General features: G+C 42.4%; 2 protein-coding genes across 4 annotated transcripts; both read right to left on the bottom strand.

Moving 5' to 3' along the window:
- Window positions 1–36: 36 nt before the first annotated feature.
- Window positions 37–7,256, bottom strand: LOC135240980 (nematocyst expressed protein 3-like). Of its 3 annotated transcripts, none has more exons than XM_064311065.1 (7): window positions 7,118–7,256; window positions 6,318–6,384; window positions 5,481–5,583; window positions 2,900–3,940; window positions 1,383–1,446; window positions 948–1,072; window positions 37–821 (listed from the first exon to the last, which is right to left on the bottom strand). In XM_064311065.1, the coding sequence occupies exons 2-7, from the start codon at window positions 6,360–6,362 to the stop codon at window positions 790–792; spliced, it is 1,410 nt and encodes a 469-aa protein (XP_064167135.1). In that variant the 5' UTR covers window positions 6,363–6,384; window positions 7,118–7,256; the 3' UTR covers window positions 37–789. The 3 variants fall into 3 exon arrangements, 2 of the variants coding, with proteins under 2 accessions (XP_064167135.1, XP_064167137.1); XM_064311067.1 differs by having other exon boundaries at window positions 6,318–6,447; window positions 7,118–7,236; XR_010325839.1 differs by lacking the exon at window positions 37–821 and adding an exon at window positions 2,013–2,141 and having other exon boundaries at window positions 998–1,072.
- Window positions 7,257–9,651: 2,395 nt separating this feature from the next.
- LOC135241049 (high affinity cGMP-specific 3',5'-cyclic phosphodiesterase 9A-like) lies at window positions 9,652–23,485 on the bottom strand. The gene is made up of 19 exons (XM_064311158.1): window positions 22,878–23,485; window positions 19,655–19,725; window positions 18,802–18,879; window positions 18,280–18,323; window positions 16,926–16,980; window positions 16,738–16,808; window positions 16,390–16,474; window positions 15,939–15,999; window positions 15,594–15,668; window positions 15,175–15,261; window positions 14,943–15,047; window positions 12,887–12,969; window positions 12,372–12,528; window positions 11,981–12,094; window positions 11,527–11,631; window positions 11,009–11,137; window positions 10,344–10,439; window positions 10,196–10,256; window positions 9,652–9,873 (listed from the first exon to the last, which is right to left on the bottom strand). The coding sequence occupies exons 1-18, from the start codon at window positions 22,938–22,940 to the stop codon at window positions 10,206–10,208; spliced, it is 1,530 nt and encodes a 509-aa protein (XP_064167228.1). The 5' UTR covers window positions 22,941–23,485; the 3' UTR covers window positions 9,652–9,873; window positions 10,196–10,205.
- Window positions 23,486–24,154: the final 669 nt, after the last annotated feature.

The following is a 24,154-nucleotide window of genomic DNA, read 5'->3' as shown; positions in this document are numbered from 1 at the left end:
TAAATTGTAATTGCAGATGAGGCAGGCACCAGGGTATCAAATGATTCATATCCAGTTTATTTTTCCAGGGCATTTCAGGCAAAGTCATACTCCCACATGTTAGGACAGAAAAAACACATTTGAATCTGGTTACAGCTCAGAGCTAAAACGTGTCTTCAGATTTCCAGACTGGACAATACAGCCATCCCATAAAGGAAGAAAGGTATCTCTGGACACTTCTCAAGAGGTTTGAGCATACTGCGAAAGCCTTTAGCCACTTATTACTGATTGCAGGGAACATATCAGGATACATTCTCTTCCAGACTCCACAGTAACCCTCTCATACTCAATGTTGTCTTTCCATTACGTTAGTATCACTAAGCAACACCTTTACAATGAAAGTGCAAATAAAATTAATAACCTGGCACTATTATATTACCCAAACTTGTAGAGTGATCCTTGAGGGGAAACAGGAAGTATTGCACTGTGTGTAGGCAGGTTTCTACAGAATGCTAAACTGAAGGCACTTATGGGTCCAGTCCAGCACCAGTTTATTTAAATGCCATAACTTACCATTTTTGGATATTGGGCATTTTCTGTTGACTCTTCACACCATTACATTAAAAATGTTCATGACCAAGTATGTGGGACTTTGCTGTTCAGAATTTCTCATCGCAATTGTGATTTTTAAATAATTGTGCCCATTAATGATATGGTTTTAGGGGTACTGTACGCCATTTAATTTAGTAGATGTGATTTAATTGAACAGTGCAGACTGCATAATAGATGGCGGAGACTGATTGACGATGCTCACTTTGGGGCCACTTCATCTAACTTGGGCTCTGCAAAGAGAAGTCAAAGTGTGCTCCATTACCATCACGTAAATTCACCCTACCCTTGAACCCTTTTAAGTACTTCATTCACATGTAATAACAGTGTATTTTAATTGTACAGTCAATACTACTCACCTGAGAACTTGAAGTCAGGAAATTTGGTGAGGTCACCACCACCGTAGAGCCTCTGCAGTTTGGTCATCTCCTCAGACAGGTTCTTCTGGTACTCCGGACCTGCGTCTACCAGACCACCTGTGGTTCTGGGAACAAGAGGAGGAGGAGGGTGGGAACAGGAACATGTCCACAAGAGAAAGCTCTACAGGAGGAAGGGATGGCTCATTGAGGGTGCTATCCAAAAGCCAAAAAGTTTGGGAACCCCTGGTTGGGAAAGGAACCAGCATGTGTGAACAACAGAACAAGGGGAACTAATGACCTTCAGATACTGTAGCGCAACAGCAAATTATAACAGCTCGGGACAATACTCTCAACAAAGGGGCAGTGGTGTATGAGCAGAGGAGAATCAGAGAGAAAGAGGGAGGGAGAGAAGAGAGGGGGATGAGGTAAGCTCACTTGCTCTTGGTGGCGTACTCTCGGATCTTGTCCAGAAAGAGTTTCTGTATCGGGTCCAGATCAGCTGAGAGCCAGAGGAGAAAAATTAATCCTCATTCACCTGCTGGGTTTCAACATCACCCATCCACAAAGTGCATATGACTTTCCCCCACCATGTGGATGAAAGAGTAAACAAAATGAAAATGACTTCAGTCACAACTACATCCTCATGCAGTAAAAGACAGGCACAGCAGGCCATTTCACAGGAAGTACAAATACACACAAGGTGGAAAATATCACACAGTGGTGAGCATCCATATGTTACAAACAAGGTTTAACCATTTGTTTTTAAAATATCAAAAATGTATGTTACCCAGGTCTGAAGGGTACAGTCCTGCTCTCAAAAATCACACCACCAGTTACACATGGCAACTCCATTCACACACTAAACTGTTAGTAACCAACTCCTACAACTATAGAGACAAATACGTACATACATACCTATGTACACACAGACACATAGAGAGAGGGAAAGAAGGAGAGAGAGAAAGCGAGAGAGACCTTTCATACTCCTTTATTTTACACACTGAGGACACCGAGAGAGAGAGAGAGAGAGAGAGAGAGAGAGAGAGAGAGAGACTTGTTACAAACCAAAAAACCCTCAAAAGATTTCAGCCTCTCCCAGCATCGGCTCCTCAAACTCCAGCTCTGTCATTATCTTCTGGAGCTCCAGTCTTCATGTTAACCTTAGCGTTATCTTCTGAGCAACATTACCATTAGCTTTAACACAGATAAAGAATCATAACCATAAGGAGCATTTACATTTCATTTCATTTTGATCATAAAAGCCAAATAACCTATTACTGTAGGCGGAGATTTGGAATATAGTGCTGAGTTTTGAACGTAAACGTTTTTGAATGCTCTATTTATTGTGGCCTTTGGGGATCATGGATTTCATTTAAATAGGCCCTTATTTTAAAGCATTTAAAAATAAGGTGTGCTGGCCATGTGAGGGTGAAGGAAGTGAGAGAGGGGAAGGAAGAAAAAGCAATGAAAGAAGCCTAAACCCCATACTGATCAGAGTGGAAGAAGTGAGATCTTTGCAGAGTGGAGTCACTGTATGGGCGGCAAGCAGACAGACACATAGGCAAGTGTAGCCTGTAGCATTAGCACAGGAAGGAGAATGACGACGTGACAGAATGCAGCAACAGCATGCCTTACATGCAGGCAAGTGATGCAGCAGCATGAGTCAAACTGCACATGCGACAGCAGGCTCCCAGTGAATTCTGGGATATCTCTGTTTAGCTTGAGTATCCACGTCTGCAGGAGTATTTTCTCTGGAAAATGCGTTAATCCATTAAGCTATGAGTTTGGAAGATTTTAAAACACAGAAGAAGGTAGCTTGTCTCACTTTAGCCTTAACGCTAATCAAGAGATCTGTGATAAATGATATGTATATATCCACATGGGATAAAATGTGTATCTGCATGCTACAGGGTCCATAACAGAGAGAGAATATAAAGGGGTGTGGCATATACCCTCAGGCACCATGGCTTCAGCTGCGGACTCTGTTGCAGGTTCTACAACAGCAGGCTCTGCTGCAGCTTCAGGCACAGGTTCTGCAGGTGCAGCTTCAAGTGCAGGTTCTACAACTGCAGCTTCAGGCACAGGTTCTGCAGCTGCAACTTCAGGTGCAGGTTCTGCAAGTGCAGCTTCAAGTGCAGGTTCTACATCTGCAGCTTCAGGCACAGGTTCTGTAGCTGCAACTTCAGGCGCAGGTTCTGCAGCTGCAGCTGCAACTTCAGGCGCGGGTTCTGCAGCTGCAGCTGCAACTTCAGGCGCAGGTTCTGCAGCTGCAGCTGCAACTTCAGGTGCAGGTTCTGCAACTGCAGCTACAACTTCAGGTGCAGGTTCTGCTGCTTCAGGCGCAGGTTCTGCAGAAGCAGTTGCAACTTCAGGTGCAGGTTCTGCAGCTGCAGCGTCAGGCACAGGTTTTGCAGCTACGGCTTCAGGTGCAGGTTCTGCAGCAGCAGCAGCAGCTTCAGGTGCAGGTTCTGCAGCAGCAGCTGCAGCTTCAGGTGCAGGTTCTGCAGTAGCTTCAGCTGCAGGCACAGCCTCTGGAGCAGGCGCTAAGGTTTCAGGAGCAACGTCTGTGGCAGGTGCTTCTGGGGCGATAGCTTCTGGAGCAGCTTCTTTAGCTGGTGCCGCATCAGCAGCTGCATCTTTGGCCCCAGTTTCAGGGGCAATTTCAGCTACAGGAGGGGCTGTAGCAACCTCTGGGGCAGCAGCCACAACTTCTGGGATGGCTTCTGCAACTTCTGGAGCCACTGCTGCAACTTCAGGGGCTGCAGCCGAAACTTCTGGAGCACCTTCTGGCACAGCCATGGCTACTTCCGGGGCGGCTGCGGAAACTTCCGGGGCAGCTGTGGCAGAGGTGACCGGCCCAGAGATGGGCGCGGCAGTGCCAGCTTCTGCTACGGCAGCCACAGCGGGCTTGGCATCGTTCTTGGGTAAATCTGTGTATGATCGGTACTGCAGGAGCTGTGCCGTGTCAAGGGAGGTTTTGCCCTTGGCCTTTTCTATATTGGAAGGAGGGGGGTGGAAGAAGAAAGACAAGATTTATTAATTTAGTCATGGTGTCACCTTGCACTCAATTTATATATAAATACAGTTTTTCTCCATGGCAAACACCTAAGTCATAGGATAGCAGACTCCTCTGGAAATGGACAAAAATCTATGCTCTTTAAGTGCAACCGGAATACAATAAATATTCAGACAGTCATTTCACAATAAAGTAAAAATCTCCTAGAAACACTAAAATACTGTTTACTGTAGACTTGTTATGTATGATGCCCATAAAACTAAATAAGGCATACCACCCACAAATCACAGTAATTAAGACTGATTGAAATGCAATATGAGCATGTGAATCAGCATCTAGCAAATGCAACATGCTGTTATTACTGTGTTACAGCCATTTTTGGAAAAAACAACTATTTAAAAGTTCCAAACTGCTGCCATTTTACAAAAAGACCAGCAGTTATCAATCACAATCTATTTTACTATGTACTATAACATACTACGGAAAATATATTTCCACACTAAAGAGTTCAGTTCCGACCTTTGGACAATTGTGACCTAATTTGCCAGTTTTCTGTTCTACCAGAGGAGACTTCACTTCATCTTTGTGGTCCAGTATACTGTACATTCTTACTGTTACCCCTTGCCACCAGGGGTCACCATTGTACACCACTGTTCATTTTTCTCCAGGCTTCTCCTATACCCGGTCCCTATTTGCCTCCTAATCACTCTGCACTAACACTAACACTCATTTTGCATGTTCACGAGAGTCATCATCTTGTACAAGGGTTGTCGCAGAACAGAGTGAGCCAAATTTCAGCGAGGGACAGTCGCTGTGTGGCCTAACAATGCTCCCTCAATAATGAGGAAATTGAAGTGCTGGCTTCAAAGAAAGTTTACTTGCTTAATACTTTTGCCGGAGTCATTAAAGCATGGAAAGCTAACCATATTTAAATGCAATTTGACAACCATGCCATGCATTTTCATGGTCATCACAGTATTGTCTTGTTTGCATACAAGTGTCTCGTCAAATGAAGTAAATTTTGTCAAATGAACTAAATTTTGTTGAAGTGTACTGATAACATCAATCTAAATTTGAGCGAATCATTATTTGTATGGCAAATGTGACGGTTTCAAAGTAGCTCACTGTGCCCAACTGTTAAGTGATATTCTTTTAAGTGGTGATGATTCATTACTGATAATAATTCTTTCTTTGTAAATTCCGATCTGTAAATTCTGATTCGTCGGAGCAGATCAAAAGTGCGTCCCACACAAATGCTTTTTATTGCTACCCATCGCCGTGATACCTGCTCTTGCTTGTGAGTGGCCCTTACGTAAGCGAGATACACTTAACTGTAAGTGTAACTTGGAACAGAGGGGGAGTGATTGGGAGATGAATCAGGACTGGTGATAACGAGGTGAACTGGGACTGGGGGTATCACTACTTGGTTGATTCATTGGTAAAAATTAAAAGAGATGTAATACACAACAAACTTACTGAAATGAAAAACTATACAAGTTGCTTATACTGCAACTTACGGAATCGTGTCTTTTTGTCTGGTTGGTTGAGCTCTCCCAATTTTGTGCTGAGAGAAGCAGCAGATGTCCCTCTCAAAGAACTCCAGCTCTCCTGCTGCAGACACTTAACCACAAAAAAATTCAAGCATTTGAAAATCCAAGTCTTATCAATGATTATATAGTATTGAAAATGGTGTGACTGCAATTGCTTACATCTTTCCTGTTTCCTCCCCTGGTCTTGTACTAACCCAAATCAGGTTAAGAAAAACAACAATGCCCCACATACTGCAGGTTAAGAACCAATGACCTAGCCATAAACATGGCCTCCTGCAGTACCTCAGTTCCATATTGCTGTTACATGGGCAGCACACCTTCTGTTTCCTTACAACATACAGACAGTGTACATGCCCTATAATGCAATTACACCTTCACACTGACAGCTGTCTGGCTAAAATGACCCAATAAATCTACAGAGTGTGGACAACCACCCCCCACCCCCATCCATCATTAATTTCAAACATACATGAATGAGTCATGAGTTACCTTGAAATACCTAAATGCATACCTAAAAGCTAAACGTGTTTTTTCTTAAATGTGGTAACATAATATTTATCTACCTTGAAGGTATTATTTGAGATGAGTACGCAATTAGAAGCATGGCTAGCTAGCTAGCCAGCCCACCTCTCATACTTTTGGTACCATGAATGCCTTAAAACGTCAGGTCGCTAGAATGCGTTCAGGTAAAGTTGCTTGAAGTCGGTTATGGTCAATGCATATACTGGATACTCATGTAAAGCAAACTACTAATTGACTACTGTCTGAATTTGACAGCAGGGTGAATTTGACATTCTCTGTTACCTTGAGAGAGCCAAGTCGTCCAATCCGTAGAAGGGAAGCGGCCATCTTTGCGCTCAAAGAATGATCACTGCAGAAGGGGTCACAGCATATTCTTAAACTGGGCTATATTCCTCTCTACGAAGGTTCCCCACTGCGCTCATAAATAATTAAATAATACACATGAATGCACGTCCACGCTTGTGAAAAAACACACGATTGAGTGTAACAAATTCTACACATGACACAGAAAGTTCATCTAGCGTGCTCTAAGAACAAACCAATAAAAAATGTCAGCATTTCCTCCCATTATGCTTTTTAAATATGTAACATTTATTCAGTTATAGTAATAGAGGCAGATTAAATAATAATTCCTGAGCTATCAAACATAAGCAATGTAATTCCAATGTAGTTCCATTTAGTTGACCTTCCAAAGTGTTTCCATGATTCACGTAAAATTGTACTTTATGCATCAGGTTCAACAATATCACCATTGGGCAATTATCTTAAATTAGTAAATGCACGCTCATGTCATCGGGCCATCGGTTCAATATAACTAGACTAAATATCTGAAACAATCCAATGGCAGCTAGACTTATTGTCCATTTTCCAATCTCGCACTCGAAGAGAGTTCGAACTACCATTTGACATTGCCAAAAATACCTCGAAGGGAATGTCTCCCTCAGTGGCTCAGTGTGAAATAAAATATTCACAAAGAGAACGTGCGTTAGTTCTTAACATATCCGCAGAAATGCATGACAATGTTAATAAATACAGCTACTTCGCAATACAGAAAATGTATGTTTAAAATAGTAGAAAGTCACCAAAGTTGGAAGCACACGCTGCCTTGGAGTCGATTCCAAACTGTGTTGGTTGTATAATAATAACGCGCACACGCGGCTGCAGCAAAGACCCGCCCAACCAGCAGTCATTCGTGATTGGAAGCAAATAACGCACAGAGCCATATAGCACATATGTTATGTGCGCATGAGCAGGGCTGCACCGTCCGGTGTACACCTACGAATCCGTGAGATAACCGATGGGGAAAACGCACCAGCCATATTTATTTGTTTATTTATTTATTGCAGTGAATCATTATAGCATTACTACGTTGTTCCTAAAACATCAAAAAAAAAAAAAAAAAAAAAAAAAAATCATGCGTATCTATAGTAGTAATACTTAGTAACTGCTGCAAATTGACTTGTCATTGTGCTGGGACTTTAAAGAAAAGCAATGGAGAACATGCACTGAACTAGAGCCCGATGAAAAAGAAAGTTCGTGGTAAAGTGGAACAGGCAAGAAGATTTGCTTTTCTCGGACAATAACTTGTCAGCTATGAGCTTCTGTAATTGTCAGGCTTATGACCTATGGTTATATGAATGAGTAGTCGAGGAAATATTGGGAAAATGTCTCATAAATCATTAAATAAATCATATGAACCTGACACATATCAAATGCGATTCACAAATATTTTCCATATCTTACAAACAAATGTACAAACATTTCATTTTATTTGTGTAAGGTTCACATTATTCATTTAATGATCTAAAGAGACAATAATAACCCCATAGAGAACTAGGATTGAGGCTTCCTGGTCACCAATGTGCCGTGGTCATGTGGGTGTGTGGGCATGTGAAGGTCTGAAACGTTCCATTGCCTCTGATGAAATGAGAGAAGCTGCTCAGCCACATGTTAAAGAGAAGAGCATCACTGACAAAAGATGGACTAGCTGGTCACTGTCAATTACCTCACCTCAGTAGATTAGCTGTAGCCTCAATAATTTGTGTGTCTCAAAATGAGTACTGATAATTCTTCGTTCATTATTGGATCACACAGTATACACATTGCCAGAGATTACAGAATTTACACTAAATGCCAGGATAACATGCTTCCGGTGGGATATCCTGGGAGCTTTTAGATAGCTCTATACTCCATATACAATGCAGCCTATAAAATGGGGGGCTGTATAAAAAGGGCTGTATTTCCTACACACATCACTCAATATGGATGCAAATATGCTCAAATTAAAGTTGGGAGACTGCACTCATATCCAATATTTCGTTTCAAATCCAATGTACTGGAGTACAGAGCTAAAACAACAAAACTTGTCACTATCTGTACTGTGCATTGCTCGGCTCAAAAAAAGAAAAAATAAGAAGATTAAGCCAGTGGTTTGTGTGGTCCTTTACTAAATTAAAAGCAAGAAGTGGCTCTATTTTAAATGGGCAAAGCAAGGAAATATTTGTTTGAAAGTAGTCCAGAGGAATATGAATAGCATGTTCTGAAGCACTGATTCAGACAGCACTCTTAAAGCAACAAATATTAATGGAGAAACTTTATTTGGTGCCTGTGCAGAGAGAAATAGGCAAAGATGTCATACTTGTGTAGATTCAATTTCATTTACATGCTAATCATTCTATTTTTGCAAGTGTATGAACTTAATAACATCCTGCTGTAAGCTTGTGAAATGAGTTCTTCACTGATTTAGGGTGATAATAGTTATGTAAAAGCTAAAAGTGAACAGAACTATTTTGTCTTTCCATGAATGCTTGGATGCAAGTGTCGACGGACATAATTACCCACATACACTGATGAAGCTGAATTCACTTTTGCAAGGCATCAATGCAACAGTCAGAGGAATACTGGGCAATGTGCCTGCTATCATTGATGTTTCCAGACAGCATGGAGGAGAACCACAGTATGTGTGCCAGTGTTGCTCAGAACACTGTCGTGGCACAATATGTATTTCCCTGCAGAAACACAACTCTACCATCACTTGAATAATTGGAAATGCCATACAATCGTGATGCACAGCCACAGATATATGATTTGTTGTATGGGAACAATGCTAAATCGTGTCATTCACTGGGCTGTTAACAAGATGCTTTCAAAGATACACTGATGACATCTGGCTCACTGACATCTAAACGCATCAGTGTATTTTCTATAATAATACTTGAAATCAGTAGTCTTTTTTTAAAGCTGTATACCAGCCTACACCTTTGTAGATATATATTAATGTTTTTTTCTTAGGTTGGAATATAAAATGGTATTTGTAATAAAATTTTATTTGTTCTTCCAGCTGATAATTATTTTTTTACACTGTAGTCCACCAGCTGAGATGTGCTGTTATTGCACCTGAGGTCTACGCTCTGTGTGCAGCTGTTGTAGGAAGACTGTAGACATTTAATCCAGTGGAAGGGCTACCGGTGCCAGATGTAGCTCGGGCAGACAGGGCAAACTGAAACCCTCTTTCTGAAACCCAATTCCATGGTCAAATATGTGCCACACCACACAGCTTCTGGCCACGGTCAGCAACAGGAGCGAACAGGATACAAATGTCAATTTTTGACCACAATTCAAAAGTACAAAGTACAACTTTTATTGTAGGAAAGAAAAATAACAAGTATACTATAAATCTGTACACATTAAACAATCTCTTAAAAAATACAAAATAAAAGCTGAATGCTGTTTGGTGATGGTTCTGTGCTGTCAGATGAAGGCTCTGGAATGACAGTTTGTCTGTCCATCTGTCTGATGCCTCCACCCCCCTGAGCGGCTTCCTGTCCAATGTATGGTCCTGTTCCACAGAAATACACCATCAGCTCTACTGTACCCAAATAGAGCTCCAATACAGGACACAACATTTGCTACAATGTTACAAAAAGGTAAAAAAACATTACTGGTTTAACTGCTACTGGCAGTGAGACAAAGATTTCTGGACCGTGTTTTGTGTTCGTCTCGTTCTAGCTCTTGGACTCTGTAATTGTGTTGCGTCTGCCAGTTAATTGCACATGATGAGTAATTACGGCTGAGCTGACTGTATGATACATTACATCATAGGAATGATTAATAACTACAGTAACAGAGAGCTAGTACTAAATACCAAAACAGACACAAACCTCTGATCTCTCATTTCTTCTTCCCGCCCATGGTTAAATTTTCACTTTTCTTTTTCTGCACCTGACATATGCAACAGAAAAGTAAGAACATTCAGGCTCACCGCTCACACCCTATAACTTGTCATACAGGTACACAGAGTCCCCTCACCTCATTCATGGCATCATCAATCTGCTTGAGTTCCTCGTACCGATCCCGAGATTCTCTGAGGGGCATGACCATCACCTCCTCAATCTGGGGAAACAGCTGTTGGGGGGGAGGGGGTGCACAGAGAGGTCAGAGCTAAAACGTGTGTCGTCATGCACCATCATGTCCTCAACTGAGGGAAGGGAAAGCTGTGTGTGTGGAGGGGGGGGGGGTGATTTTTTAGTGCCTGGTTGGCTAAAGGATCCACACACCCTGTCATCAAGGCATTAATTGGCCACTAATTGAAATGAAACCACAAAGGGCCACACAGGTGACACTGTGGTGCACCGAGACCTGAGTTTGACACCCCTGAAGTAAAGGGATTACGGAGGGGAGGTTGGAGGGGGGGCTGCTAATGTTTAAGGGAGTTGCATGCGTTAGTTACAGGGAGCTCCAAAGTCAGAAATTAGCCAGAAAAAACATTCCTTTAATCTGCAGGCACAACATGTATCAGAATAAACCAATTTGCAGTCTGTAGCTGTAGTGTATGGTTTTAAGAAGACATTCAGAATGGGTTTATTAACTCATTGAGGGCAGATGTTGGCCTGAAATTGGATTGATCTTTGTTGCGCACCCTCTATCAAATAAGCACTTCATCATTCTCTCTCCCAGTGCAATGGCGCTCTTACCTTCATTACGGTCTCAAACATGGGAATGAGGACGAACTTGATGAAGCCAATCTGGGCCGTGGGTTTGGTCACTTTCTCTCTGTCCATGAAGGGTGCAACGGGGAGCCCCTCTGATTTCTCCCTGTCGCTCTGGACACACAGTTCAGGGGCGGTCAGCACTCAAAACCCACACAAATACTCACAGAGCTACTGCGTACCGCGAGGGGTATCAGGAGATTGAGCTCTACTGCAGTCCCAGAGAGGCACGTGTTAGGGGTCCTCCCTCTGAACTGCTCGCATGTAATACACAACCCAGTCACATGTGCCTCCTGAGCAGCAGGTGCCACAACAAAAAACAGGAATGATAAACTTTGCTCTTTTGTCATAATTTTTTATTTGTATACACGCACATGGACAGTTTTGAAGGACATTCAGGTTGAAGATTGCATGTAACAACCCATTAACATATACCCTACTTGTAAGGTGGCCTAGTTAAATGCCTTTGTAAAATTAACAGCTCCAACCAAGGTTGTGTTTACCTGCATAAAGTACTCCTCCAGCAGGCAGTCCACCCAGGGCTCAGCCACTTCCATGGGCCGCACCTCATTGGAGATGTCACAGCACTTTATCAGCACCATCTTCAGCTGAGAGAACCAAACACACAGTCAGGCCAACACAGCCACAACCACGTCAACAGGCTAACCCTGACAGAGACACATACACAGACGAACACTGACAGAGCCACATACAGAGTCACACTGTGTCACAGTCACCATGATGTGCATGCTAGCACAGTCAGGATAAGATAATGCAGGCTAACACAGAAGGGGTAATATACATGTCAACACAGTCATGGTAATTTACATATACTAACACAGTCACTCTTACATACACAAGGCAGAAACGCACAGAAAAACGCAGTCATGCTGTTCAACTGCTACCTGTACTGATAGCACCAATCTACAAAGGTGATCAAGGGAAGTGGGTTCTCACACAGGCAACGTGCTCCTCGTTGGTAAAGTCGAAGCTGTCCGCTTTCAGCTTGAAGGAGTCCAGGATTTCCCCGTGTCGGGCCATGTCTGTGGCTAAGATTAGTGTTATTGTTCCCTGCGACCAAAAACAGGGGGAAATGTGTTCACCAGGGTACCAAGTACTGCATGTAAACACATCTGATTGGAGTCATCCAGCAAATAGAATGGAAATACCTTTACCTACAATGGACACCAGTTCAAACTTGAGTATAGTAATGTACTGTTGCAGCAATCATTGTGACAACACAATAGCTCAGGCCAAAAATGATGGATACTGGGTACATACAGTATGCCCTGTCTTTCCCTGTCTCTCTTCCACACAGATACATGCTCAGAGCACTGCTGAAAGCTACCTGGCGTATCTGCTTGAAGGTCTCTGTGTCAGTGTTGGAGAAGATGTTGCAGTCAGGCTGAGAGAAGATCTGGAAGGCCACGGCACAGTGGTGATTCTCCAGTGGAGAGATGTCATTATAGCGCACCGCCAACTCCGTCCGCGCGTTTATCTGGTACCTGAGGATGACGAGAGAGAGAGCAGAAAGGGTGAGTGAGGAGAAGGGATGAGAGAGAAAGAAGAGAGCAGGAGAAAGTTGATGAGATGGGAAGAAGAGAAAAAGAGGCTGAAGGAGGGTAAGAGAGAAAGGGAGGAAATGGGAGTGAGGGGGAGTGAGGAGAAGAAAAAGAATGGACAGAGAGATGAAGGAAAACAGCAGGAATGGGGGGAGAAGTTACATGGAAGAATGGAAGGGAGTGAGAACAGGAAAGGAAAGAGGAGAGAAGGCGGTAGGAGGCTGTCTCTTCTCAGTTCAGTGTGTCAGTCCGCATGTTCAGTAAGCATGCACTTCCCATGGGCTGCAGTGACGTCTCTTACGTGTTGTTGTAACCGGGGTGGTCAAGGTCATGGCACACAGCAGCTGTCATCAGGATCAGGATGTCCACCTGGGTGAACTTCTCCTGTAGGGGGAACAGGTGAGCACAGGGAGGATCACTCTCTCTCATACAACATGATTTAACTCCGGTTTTCACTGTTATTTACCACTTAATTTGTAGAAGTCGATTACGCAGTTAGCTAATCTCAGCAGGATTCTTGGCTCTAAATTGGTTAATAGACCTTGTGGCTCACCAGAACCAGGAATGAGACGTCTAAAACATGATATGAATTCAACCTCTGACCATTAATCAACTGTCACAGCTCTGATAATTTCACTGCAACTTGTGCAGTAGGAGAGCAATGGTCCTTTTGTAGGATATGTCTGGAAGGAAGCCGTTCGGCCAGTTAGGGAGTGGTATACTGTTTTGGGTGGTGGTTAGCCTCAGACACATTCCATCGATGGTCTAGAAATACAGTGCCTTGTCATAGCAGGAAGCGGGATTGCTAAACCTTTTGTCAGAAAAGACCAAGGTAGCTATTTTGCCCACTCAACGCCGAAAGGTTTAAGGCATGGGTCCGTTGGGCCCTGTAAGTATTCTCAGGGAGGTAATTAAAGGGTGACAAAGTTTCCCTCATGTTGATTTCTTATTTTTAATTTCTTTATTTAACTTATGATAATTCATTAATTTATTTTTTTTACACCTATATGTGTGTAGGTAGTAAATGTAGGCATGGTGGGATTGTAGTGTGTGGACATGCAGGTGTTGTTTTCCTGGTATGTGCTGTAAAGGAGAATTCTTCTTAAAAAATCTTTTCAGCAGATGAAACTCTGATCTGGTGATCACTGTGAACGGCTCATTTTCAGCCTTCTGCCATAAGAGTGTGGGGTTAATGACTGAGAATAGACAGCAAACACCTGATTGCCCCAGCCCACGGTTTATGAGGTTTACTTGTCCTTGTAAACCTTGTAAAAAACACTTAGGAGAAACGAGAGCTGCCTTAAATATGGTCCAAGGGCAGGTGAGGAAATCTGGCCTTGTAGAGAATGAGAATTTCAGACCGGCAGCTCTCCTGGGACACGGAAAGCAGCTTGGGCACAATGCCTGCACATGCTGTTTCTCTTATCATCTGGAGGCGGAGAATAGAAAGCCACTTGTTCCAGCTGCAGCTCCTAATCTGTTTCATTCAGCCCTGTAATTTGGTGACCCCTCAGCATGAGCAGATGGGACATTTCCCGCGCAGTGTGATACGTTCTTTTCCCATCTTTGGCAGATGAAGTGTGTTCGATTTCCGGCGATGGTGACAGAGTGCAATTATGGAGAGTTTCATGCTGTCAGCATTCCTCTGATTGCTGATGTATCAAGTGGCCAGCGTATGCCTGGTTGCCAGTTTGTGTCTGGTTGCCAAGTGTGTTTGGTTGGCAGCTTGTGTCTGGTCTGGTTGCTGCTATGAATCTGATGTTCTGTGTGCAGTTGACCATATATGTCCATTTCCTTCTGTGTGTGTATGTGTATGTGCGCTCATGTATGTGTGTGTGTGTGTGTGTATGTGTATGTGCGCTCATGTATGTGTGTGTGTGTGTGTGTGTGTGTGCACGCGTATGCATATGTCTGTGTGAGATAGAAAATCTCCAGCTGGCAAGTGCTCAGGCAGGAGTAATAGCACACACACCTGGGTTCAGTGACTCACTGATGGCTCTTAAAAAATCTGATTTGCATGCGTGTCCAAGACAACAGAATGTTCTCCTATCGTAGCTTTCATCCCTCCTGCTATCTCACTTCACATCTCTCTCCTATGCAGTGCAGTAGGGCATCCACGTGTAAAATGAAATATTTGTAGCCCAAAATCCCAGCAGTGAAATTCAGTTATTTTTGAATTTTTATATCTTCACCTTTGTTTTATGTAGAAAGATGAGACACTGCCTTAAGATACTGTATCTTCCCAATAGCTAAATTTGTCCTGGATGTCTCTAAGTTGGATGAGATGGGAGATGGGGTTAAATGTTACCAGCATATACTGTAGACAGAGATGGAGAGAGATTTGTGTTTAAGGTTACCTGCAGGCTGCAGAGGTAAATCATGCTGTACATCATCTGTGTAACGCAGAAACAATGACGGAAGTTGTGGAAGGGGTTGTTCCTGTAGTTGTCATGGATACAGAGCTGCATTGAAAGAGAGAGAGAGAGAGAGAGAGAGACAGAGAGAGAGACAGGATGGTCATCTGACGTTGTCTGGCAGAGGAGTCAAATGACTCTGGAGGAATCTTTCAAACATCTGGGTAGCCCTCACCAGCCACCTCTTCAGGGTGATGGGGTTGATGTTGAAGTCTTTAACCAGTCCCAGGTCATGGTACATGTGCTCCAGGCAGCTCAGCATCTGAGACAACGTGGCATTGTGAGGTCACTTCCTGTAATGGCACCCATTGGCTGGGTCTCTATCACCTTCCTCAGTGCTAACACAGTCTCATGTCTTAGGTCTCAAAGCTGTGATGTAATAAGTAACAATGATCACAATATCACCAAGGAGGACCTGTAAACCAGACCTCTTTGTTTCAAAACTCATTTCATATTCTATTTTTTCTTAAAGTTTAATATAGTCCTATGTCATTTTTGAAATATGTAAATATTTCTGCAAAATGGCTAACGATCAAGTGAAGCTGCATTGCAGACCCCTGGGGGTCCCTGCACTACACCGGTTCCTGTTCTCACCTCATTGTGCTCCCACTGCCAAACGTCAAAGACAGGCTTTCTCAGGGCCTCCACTGTTTCCTGGGACAGGTGGTACTACATACACATACAAATACGCACACACAGGAGAGCATGCACAAAGTGCAGGCAGACACCAGAGAGAGACAGAGAAAGAGGGGAAAAACAGTGCGTGAAAATCAGTGACATTGTATTCAGAACTCGAAATAGAAAAATAATGGCTGGTTTTCAGAGTGAATCTGTAGCCAACTGGGAGAGGATGCAATGCAGGGGGCAGAGCTCATGGTCTACCTCCCCTCTGCCAGATAGCACATCATGCATTATAGGAGAGAGGGTCTGCAGACTCACCTTGGGATAGGAAGGCACATCTCTGCGTGGGATTAATTTCCTGCCCTCGTCCATGAAACTGCTGCAGAGATCAAGAAGTCACAAGTTTCTTCCAATGTTCACACAAACTTTTCATGACAGTAAGACACCCATTTTACATCATTAAAGAATTCAATTGTCTATAATTTTCTTCCCTTAAAGGGAAGCTAATTACAAACTGTACATTATTCCCTGTTCAGTAAAGTTTAGCCAGTGGTGGGAATATCTGAGCATATCACATAGAACGGGACCAGTTTCTGTCTGCTTTCAAAGTCTCAAAGATTTTACAATTCCAAAGACACTTAAAAACAGAAGTTAGTTCAGCAATAAGGTATAAAGCAGTGTGACGTATCAGCAGGTCCAGCAGCCCTTGAGTCACAGAGGGCAAAAAGATCAGAAACAGGTCAAAGCTCAGGCATCAAAGCTCACTGACCTGTTGTTCCTGGAGGCCATTTCTTTGTGGAGATTTTTAATATCACTACGACATTTCTCAATCTCTACAACCTTTAGGCCCTCCACTGGAGACAGAAAGAGAGAGAGAGAGAGAAAGAGAGAGAGACTTGACTTTAATGCCCCTTTATTAGAACAACATAGTCAATTCATTACACATGGTATCAAATCAAAAACAACATCATGAAGGAAAAATTAAATGAACCTAGTCACATATCATCAACAGACAGAGAAATCTCACTGCAAAAGAACATCTGCTAAATGGCTACGGTTAAACATAAATGTGAGCACGAATTCACAAGCAGAGACAAAGACAGGGTGGTTGACTTACGCTCCACTCGCTTCTCCAGCATGGCCAGGCGGTTTGTCACCTCAGTTTTCAGCTCGTTTATTTTGAAGGCCCTTCAAAATTCATAAGGGGAAGAGGCAATTGATTAATCACACACAAATCCCAGCACAGGCAACAAGGGGTCCTAGTGTGCGGTGTGGACAGACACAGAGGCCAGAGTCACTGCATACCTGGAGAACTGCTCTGCCACCTGAGACAGTACGTTCTGAAATAGCTCCTCTTTATCTGCAATGAAAGACCACACAGTTAAAAGTGGTACATGAGTGCAGAAGTGCACTATTCCTGTGAGGCACTGATCAGCAACAGTACTAATGAAACCAAGCCCTGCTTAGTTTCAGCAGTAACCAAACCCAGCTCAGTTTAGCTTCAGCAGTAACCAAACCCAGCCCTGCTTAGTTTCAGCAGTAACCAAACCCAGCTCAGTTTAGCTTCAGCAGTAGCCAAACCCAGCCCCGCTTAGTTTCAGCAGTAACCAAACCCAGCCCTGCTTAGTTTCAGCAGTAACCAAACCCAGCTGTGCTTAGTTTCAGCAGTAACCAAACCCAGCCCAGCTTAGTTTCAGCAGTAACCAAACCCAGCTGTGCTTAGTTTCAGCAGTAACCAAACCCAGCCCAGCTTAGCTTCAGCAGTAACCAAACCCAGCCCTGCTTAGTTTCAGCAGTAACCAAACCCAGCCCTGCTTAGTTTCAGCAGTAACCAAACCCAGCCCAGCTTAGCTTCAGCAGTAACCAAACCCAGCTCAGTTTAGTTTCAGCAGTAACCAAACCCAGCTCAGTTTAGTTTCAGCAGTAACCAAACCCAGCTCAGTTTAGTTTCAGCAGTAACCAAACCCAGCCCAGCTTAGCTTCAGCAGTAACCAAACCCAGCCCAGTTTAGTTTCAGCAGTAACCAAATCCAGCCCTGCTTAGCTTCAGTGATAACCAAGCCCGGTCTTCTTAGCTTCAGCACAAACCAAGCTCAACCCTGTTTGGCTTCAGCCATAAAGAACTACAGTTTTGGCTCATAAAAAACATATAAAAAAACAAAGCAATAAAAATGAAAAATCCAACAAAATGGCTCTTGTCTTGAATTATATTCAGGCTAACTGAATATACATCAAGACATGATACACCAAGACTTTTTGGCTTTACAGCAAGGATAGGTAACCCCATTTCTGGAAGGCTGCATTCTGTTTCCTGATTTCATTTCAAGTTCTACTTTTAATTATTAAATTAGCCCAATCATTTGTGTGATCTGATTTATCAGCTACATTTATCCATCCACTCACTAATGAGAACTTAAAAACTGTTCTTTTGTCCCAAATGAATACATTTTATTGTGTGAGTCTAATCTACGGGTACGCTGCTGTTGCATTTGGCGATAATTAGCTAGCGGAGCCCTGGGTTATTGGTGGAAAACCAGAAGCAGACAGGGCCCTCCGGGAACAGGGTATGATTGGAGGGGATCAGTGAATGAGACCCTAACCCCTCCTACATGGCTGGTGGGAATGTAGCAGAGCTGTCGGCACGCTTCACGGAGACTCACCGGCCAGTTGTCCCCCTGTCAGTGGCATGACTCGGTACGGTGCCCTTCAAAGCGAGAAAGAGAGCACATGCACGCAAGCTTACTGAAGACAGGTTACCGCTGACAGACTCACACAAGCAAGCTATTTCCAGTGAGTGTGTGTGTGTATATGCCTGCATGTGTGTGCGTATATGCATGCATATGTACGTGTCTGTACGTGCATGTGGGTATTTTTTTGTTAAATTTAAATTTAAATCTTGGAACTGTGTTTAGATGGAAATGCCAAGCGCAGGGGGCCACCAACTCGGCACGAGAACAATGAAAACATTCAGCCCACTCCAACTGGCTTCATAACACTGTCTAAGCATATGCTGCCATAATAATCAATAACAGACAAGGAAGAACAAACTGAAAAATCAATAAAATATAAAACAAATCATAACAAAGATATATCTGTTTTTACCTGAAATGCACATACATTAAATGAGCCACAGACTATAAATGGCATTTATTGATTCTTTTTTTTGTGGTTATGGGTGTTACCTCTCCGAGTTGTGTGGCATGGTGGGGTCAATGGATACCATGGCTCCTGTAACATCCAGTACGGAGATGGCGGTGTTCCTGTCACACACAGACATCAGAGCCCCGTTCCAATCTCATCTACATTTCGCCATTTCAGAGAGACGTCCACAGCATATATTTACTGACACAAATCCGGTTAGGTACCTCGTTCAAGGGTACAACAGCAGTGCCCCACATGGGAATCAAACCTGTAACCTCTGAGTTCTCTCCCTAACCATTATACTGCACTGTCTTCACACAGGACCAAATCAATCTGCTGAACCAGGGATTCACAAACTTTCTGAGCCCATCATCTACTCTCTGCCCAGTTACATATACTCTGTGACCCAGCCTTTGTTAAAATGTAGCCAGACACGTGCTAAGATGCTGAATCATTTCTTTTTAACATTATTTTATATAAAAAATTGTATAAGTATAAAATTGTATATGTATACTAAAACAACAGCAATATGGAACAGCTGCAGCATTTCATTTGACTGGTGTAAATATCACTGCAGGATAAAATATACCAAATCCAAATGTCTTGTTTTTTTCCATGTGTCGTCGATTATCCACCTCAAACTCTCTGATGAGCCACCAGTGGGTCCTGCCACACAGTTTTGGAACCACTAATTGAGATTGCTCTGATATTATAACGCATATAATCAGCACCACTAGAGACTTGACAGATTAGCATTATTGCCGGTCACAGATTTACGCCAGAACATTGTAAGCTTTCATAATAACGCAAAGCTTTAAATAATTTCAACACAGAACAAAATGTCCAGCAATTTCAGCATTGCCACATGTGAGAATTGAAGCTTGTCTCTCCTACCTGGGAAGTCCCAGAGCCAAACAGAACAATTCCTTTATGTCACACGGGCTGCAGAAGCGACTGAACACAACCTGGACAGAGCCAAGAGAAGGACGAGAATAAGACGAGAAAGGTATGAGACGTTGTTTAGCCTAGCAGAGATCTGTGCCCTTGTCTGTAGATTCAGGTCTGAATGCGTGACAAACACCCTGCAGCTGTGGCTTTTTCAGCAGTCCAAAAAACATATAAAGTATGACTACACTATGCACAAAAATAACTTTCGAGGAAATAACAGGATGTCAGAAGTCCGAAGTGCATGTGTAAGTTAAATTGTATCCTTTTTTGATTGTAAACTTTTACAAACTATCATCATGCAGACCGCAGGTACAAAGTTCAGCACGTGCCCACAGACAGAGACTGAAAAGAGAGCAAATGCACTCTTCTAATAAACTCTTCAAACAAACCAAAAAGAGGCCAAGTATTTTTTTCTCAGGTTTTACATCTTTTCTCAGGATTCACATGGTAAAATAAAATACCAAGCAGAAGAAAACCATGAAAAGATGTGAAAACAAAGAGAGAGTGATGGAGATGCATGAGAAGAGAGAGGACGAGAGGGAGGGAGGGAGGGAGGGAGGGAGATAAGGACTGAGAGCTCTCGAATGCCTGGAAGTGACGGCTCCACACATATGTGTGGGACAGGTATTTATTTAGCTCCACTCCAGACTGTAGAGAAACTGCAAATCGGATGAAGACAGTTGAAAATAGAATCAATCAAGATGAGGGTTCAACACTACGAGAGAGAGAGAGAGAGAGAGAGAGACAAAAGGAAGAAAAAATGAAGATGAAGGAATAGTTAAATATGCAGAGGGGGAAGAAAGAAGAATTGAGAACAAAAGGAACAACTCATCTGTGAAAAAGAAAAACAAACTTTCAAACGTGATACACAGAAACGACAGTCCTGACTATGAGGATATATATCAGTGATCCTCAGTCCTGCTCCTGGAGAGCCACAGCCTGCTGGTTTTTGTTTTCACCATAAGATCAGCAACCAATTCAGACCCGAGAAACCAGGAAGCCCGAGTTAACCTTATAATCAACTGCTTTAAAAGATCAATTACACTACTGAAGTGCTGAGTAACAACAAAAGCCAGCAGTCCCTGTGGCTCTCCAGTGCCAGGATTGAGGGCCACTGATATATATGAGCGCACACACATAAAATACATATACATTATTTAAGCTTCATATTTACAATTATGTATTTCAGTAGCTGTGACACCTACTTAAGTAAAGAATAAACACGTTTACACCGTTGCGTTATTATTACTATGTATGTATTTATTATTATGTATCACAGGTTTTATAGTCCAACTAAATATCCTGGGTAATGGCATCTGTCAACCTCACCAGTTGAACCTTTGCGAGGGCTTTTTATAATACAGCACACCCTGTGTATTACAAAAAAGCACTTATATTACACAACATACCTCATATTAACATATTCAATCATATTTAAGCAATAGGACATGAGAGGCAGTGCTGAATTGTGAATACAGTCATCGTTACAGGGGAGTTGTTAGGCACAACATGTAATGGAGTGCTGACAATCACCTGTAGCTGTGACTATATTCACAATACAGCACAGCTTTGAGTGCTGTATTGCTTTTATAAAATGCTTACAACATACGGAAACACAATTACACAATATTATTTGTTTTGTCATTTGTCATGTGCATAGAGTGATACTGCTTACAAACAGGCTGTTTGAATGACTGTTAATCGGATTTACAATCACTGTAGAATGCAGTCTCAGCCAATCAGCATCCAGGACATATACAACAACTAGTTTTATATCTCAAAATGCAGCACACAACTCAGGTACAACACATATCTGATGAGTCAGCATCTTTTCTGAGATGTACAACCAATCATGTTTGAGCTTGTGACCAAACCAGGATTCAGTATACCCTCAGAGCGCCCCAGAGCCTGCAAACAGCTTGTCCATGGATTAATATTTGTTCAAAATCTGTTTAGTCTTTTGAGTGAGTGCTTGCGCATATACGCGTACACATGTAAGTCAATGCACACATGCATGTGACTTATTTGTGCGCTTCTGTCTACTGGTCTTGTTGGTGTACTTGTGACTGACTAAATCAACATGGTTGGAACAGCATCATCTCACAATAGATTCATGCTATGGTGCATAGTATGCAAATCATCAGCAATTATGACAACAAAGAAAATGAACAAACAGATGGCCCAAATAGGCCCCAGACTGTTGCTGTTCAATGTTGTGCCGACAGTATTCTGTGCTCTACATTGGCAAGTTTGGGAGAAGGTAATCAATGACCACCATTTGTCCTCCAGAAACCAAATGCTTTCAATAACCATTGCCAATTACCATTGCCACCACCTCTCCAGTTATTTAATTATGGTTCAACACTGGGTTTCTCTATCCTGATCTTGGAAAATCGTGCAGTCTTTTGTATTCATCTTATAATCAGAAAGCAGTTCAGACCCAAGAAATTAGGTCGGGCAAGTCAACTGTGTAATAAACTGCTTTATTTAATAAATTAAGCTCAGAGTAACATCGAAAACAAGCAGACCAGGGATGAGAAGCTCTGGCTGAGCATATACATCACTCCTTCCCACTAGCTTTCATTGTGCAAATTACAGGCAGGAATAACTGCCATTCTACAGTTTAAAGGATTGTGTACTTTATGATAATTTATGATTTACCAAAAATCTACTTTAATGGACACCAATTTATGCATTTTACGAGGGACACAATATTTTTACAAAACAAACCTGTGCAGTGATTCCAGACACGCGCATGTTGTAATTAGGCAGGTATTTACTAAATTAAACTGCGATCAGTAATTGCAATTTTAGTACGGCACTTTTTGGTATGTGACTTTAAGATTTCATGAATTATGTATAATGCACACATACGTACACGCAGGAGAGCGCGCACTCGACATCACATTCAAAAGCACTGACTCAGTGGCGATTAATATGGATGAATAAATTCTAAGTCAACACCTGAATTTAGTGTTACATAAGCGTTTAGATTTTGTTCAGCCTGGCATGTTTGCCGAGCAATTTGAAATATTAACAATTTATTAACATTTTATTTATATGTGTTTTATAGCCTATCCGAATATGTTTGATCAACACATATAATTTACATGCAGCCAAAAAAAAAAAAAAAACTCTTGACAGAAACACACTGATTTTTGTGATTTACCTTCTGAATTCTGTCATCAACGTCAAGATAAATCACTCTGTACGCCGACGAAGCCGATCCCATCTCTCCTGTGGCGTTCTGTCCTCCGGTGTCGGTTTGAGCGTTGACTCGGCACCGGGTTTAAGTTAGCGTTTAGCTAGCATCTTTTTTTACACTATCACTCTTCTCTCAATTCAAGAATCTCTCTCTCACTCTCTCTCTCTCGCTCTCTCTCTCTCTCCCTCCCTCTCTCCATCTGTATCGGACAGAGCTAGATTAGCCTGCTCTACTGTCACAAGTCTGAGAAAAGAAAGCCGAAATCCTAAGTGCACTCATTGCCATAGTTACCTGGCTCTCCAAGGACAGGACAGCGGACGTAGCCATGGTTGCATACACGGTCTCACCCCTCTTATGAGTGGCTGTAGCAAGGTCTCATACCTTTCTATACACATTTAGATTGTACTGATCCTCTTGAAACTAAACGCGTGTTTATTTTCGCTGGTAGGCAGGAGCTGTCCATGGTTCTCCTGTCAACTGCACCTGACCGTAAGACTCCAGCGTAGTCGGAACTAAAGCTCTATTGGAGACACGCAGGGGCTCCTCAAATGTTTAAAGGCCCAGCAAACTGGATTCAAATTGTGGTTATATTCCCCAGAAGTAACAATTGACAAGCTTTTAACCCAATTATAAGCATTACACTGTAATAAACATTGTTGGATTATCGTGGGCTGTTCTGCAGATAAGGACATGGTGGGCGTGTCCTCCGCTTATTAATATTCTTTTCAGTAAGACACCTCATATGTAAACCATTTCTAGTCGCTAGGTTAGGGCAATTTGTCCAGTGTAGTAATATTAGACCTCAAAAAAAAAAAAAAAAAAAACGCAAAAGAAAGCAGCATAAGCTAGGCTTTACCATCGTATAGCTCAGGGCATACTATGCAGTATTTTTACCTTGAAAATATTGTAAAATAACCATGTTCAGTCATATCTATTATGCAGTGGTATTGTAGATATGCATATTTTCCGAATCCTTACTCCTAGCCTGTATTTCTTCTTCTAAAATGTATTCGGGACTGTATTCCACTCCTGATTCCGTGTTTACATTCCAATTCTAATTAAATGTACAGGGGGGTATTTCCTGAAGCAGGATTTCTGAGTTAGCTAGATAACTACGCAGAACTGCTCGTTTTACTTCAGTCCATGTTTCAGATTGGGAGGGTTCTATGTTCTATGTACTTACCCAGCTAACTCAGTAATGTTGCTTCGCAAAAGAGGGCGTAGAATAGCTAAATACCAAA

This window comes from Anguilla rostrata, chromosome 15, assembly GCF_018555375.3.
Source record: "Anguilla rostrata isolate EN2019 chromosome 15, ASM1855537v3, whole genome shotgun sequence".
Lineage (NCBI taxonomy): Eukaryota > Metazoa > Chordata > Actinopteri > Anguilliformes > Anguillidae > Anguilla > Anguilla rostrata.
This window is presented reverse-complemented; position numbering and strand designations above follow the sequence as displayed.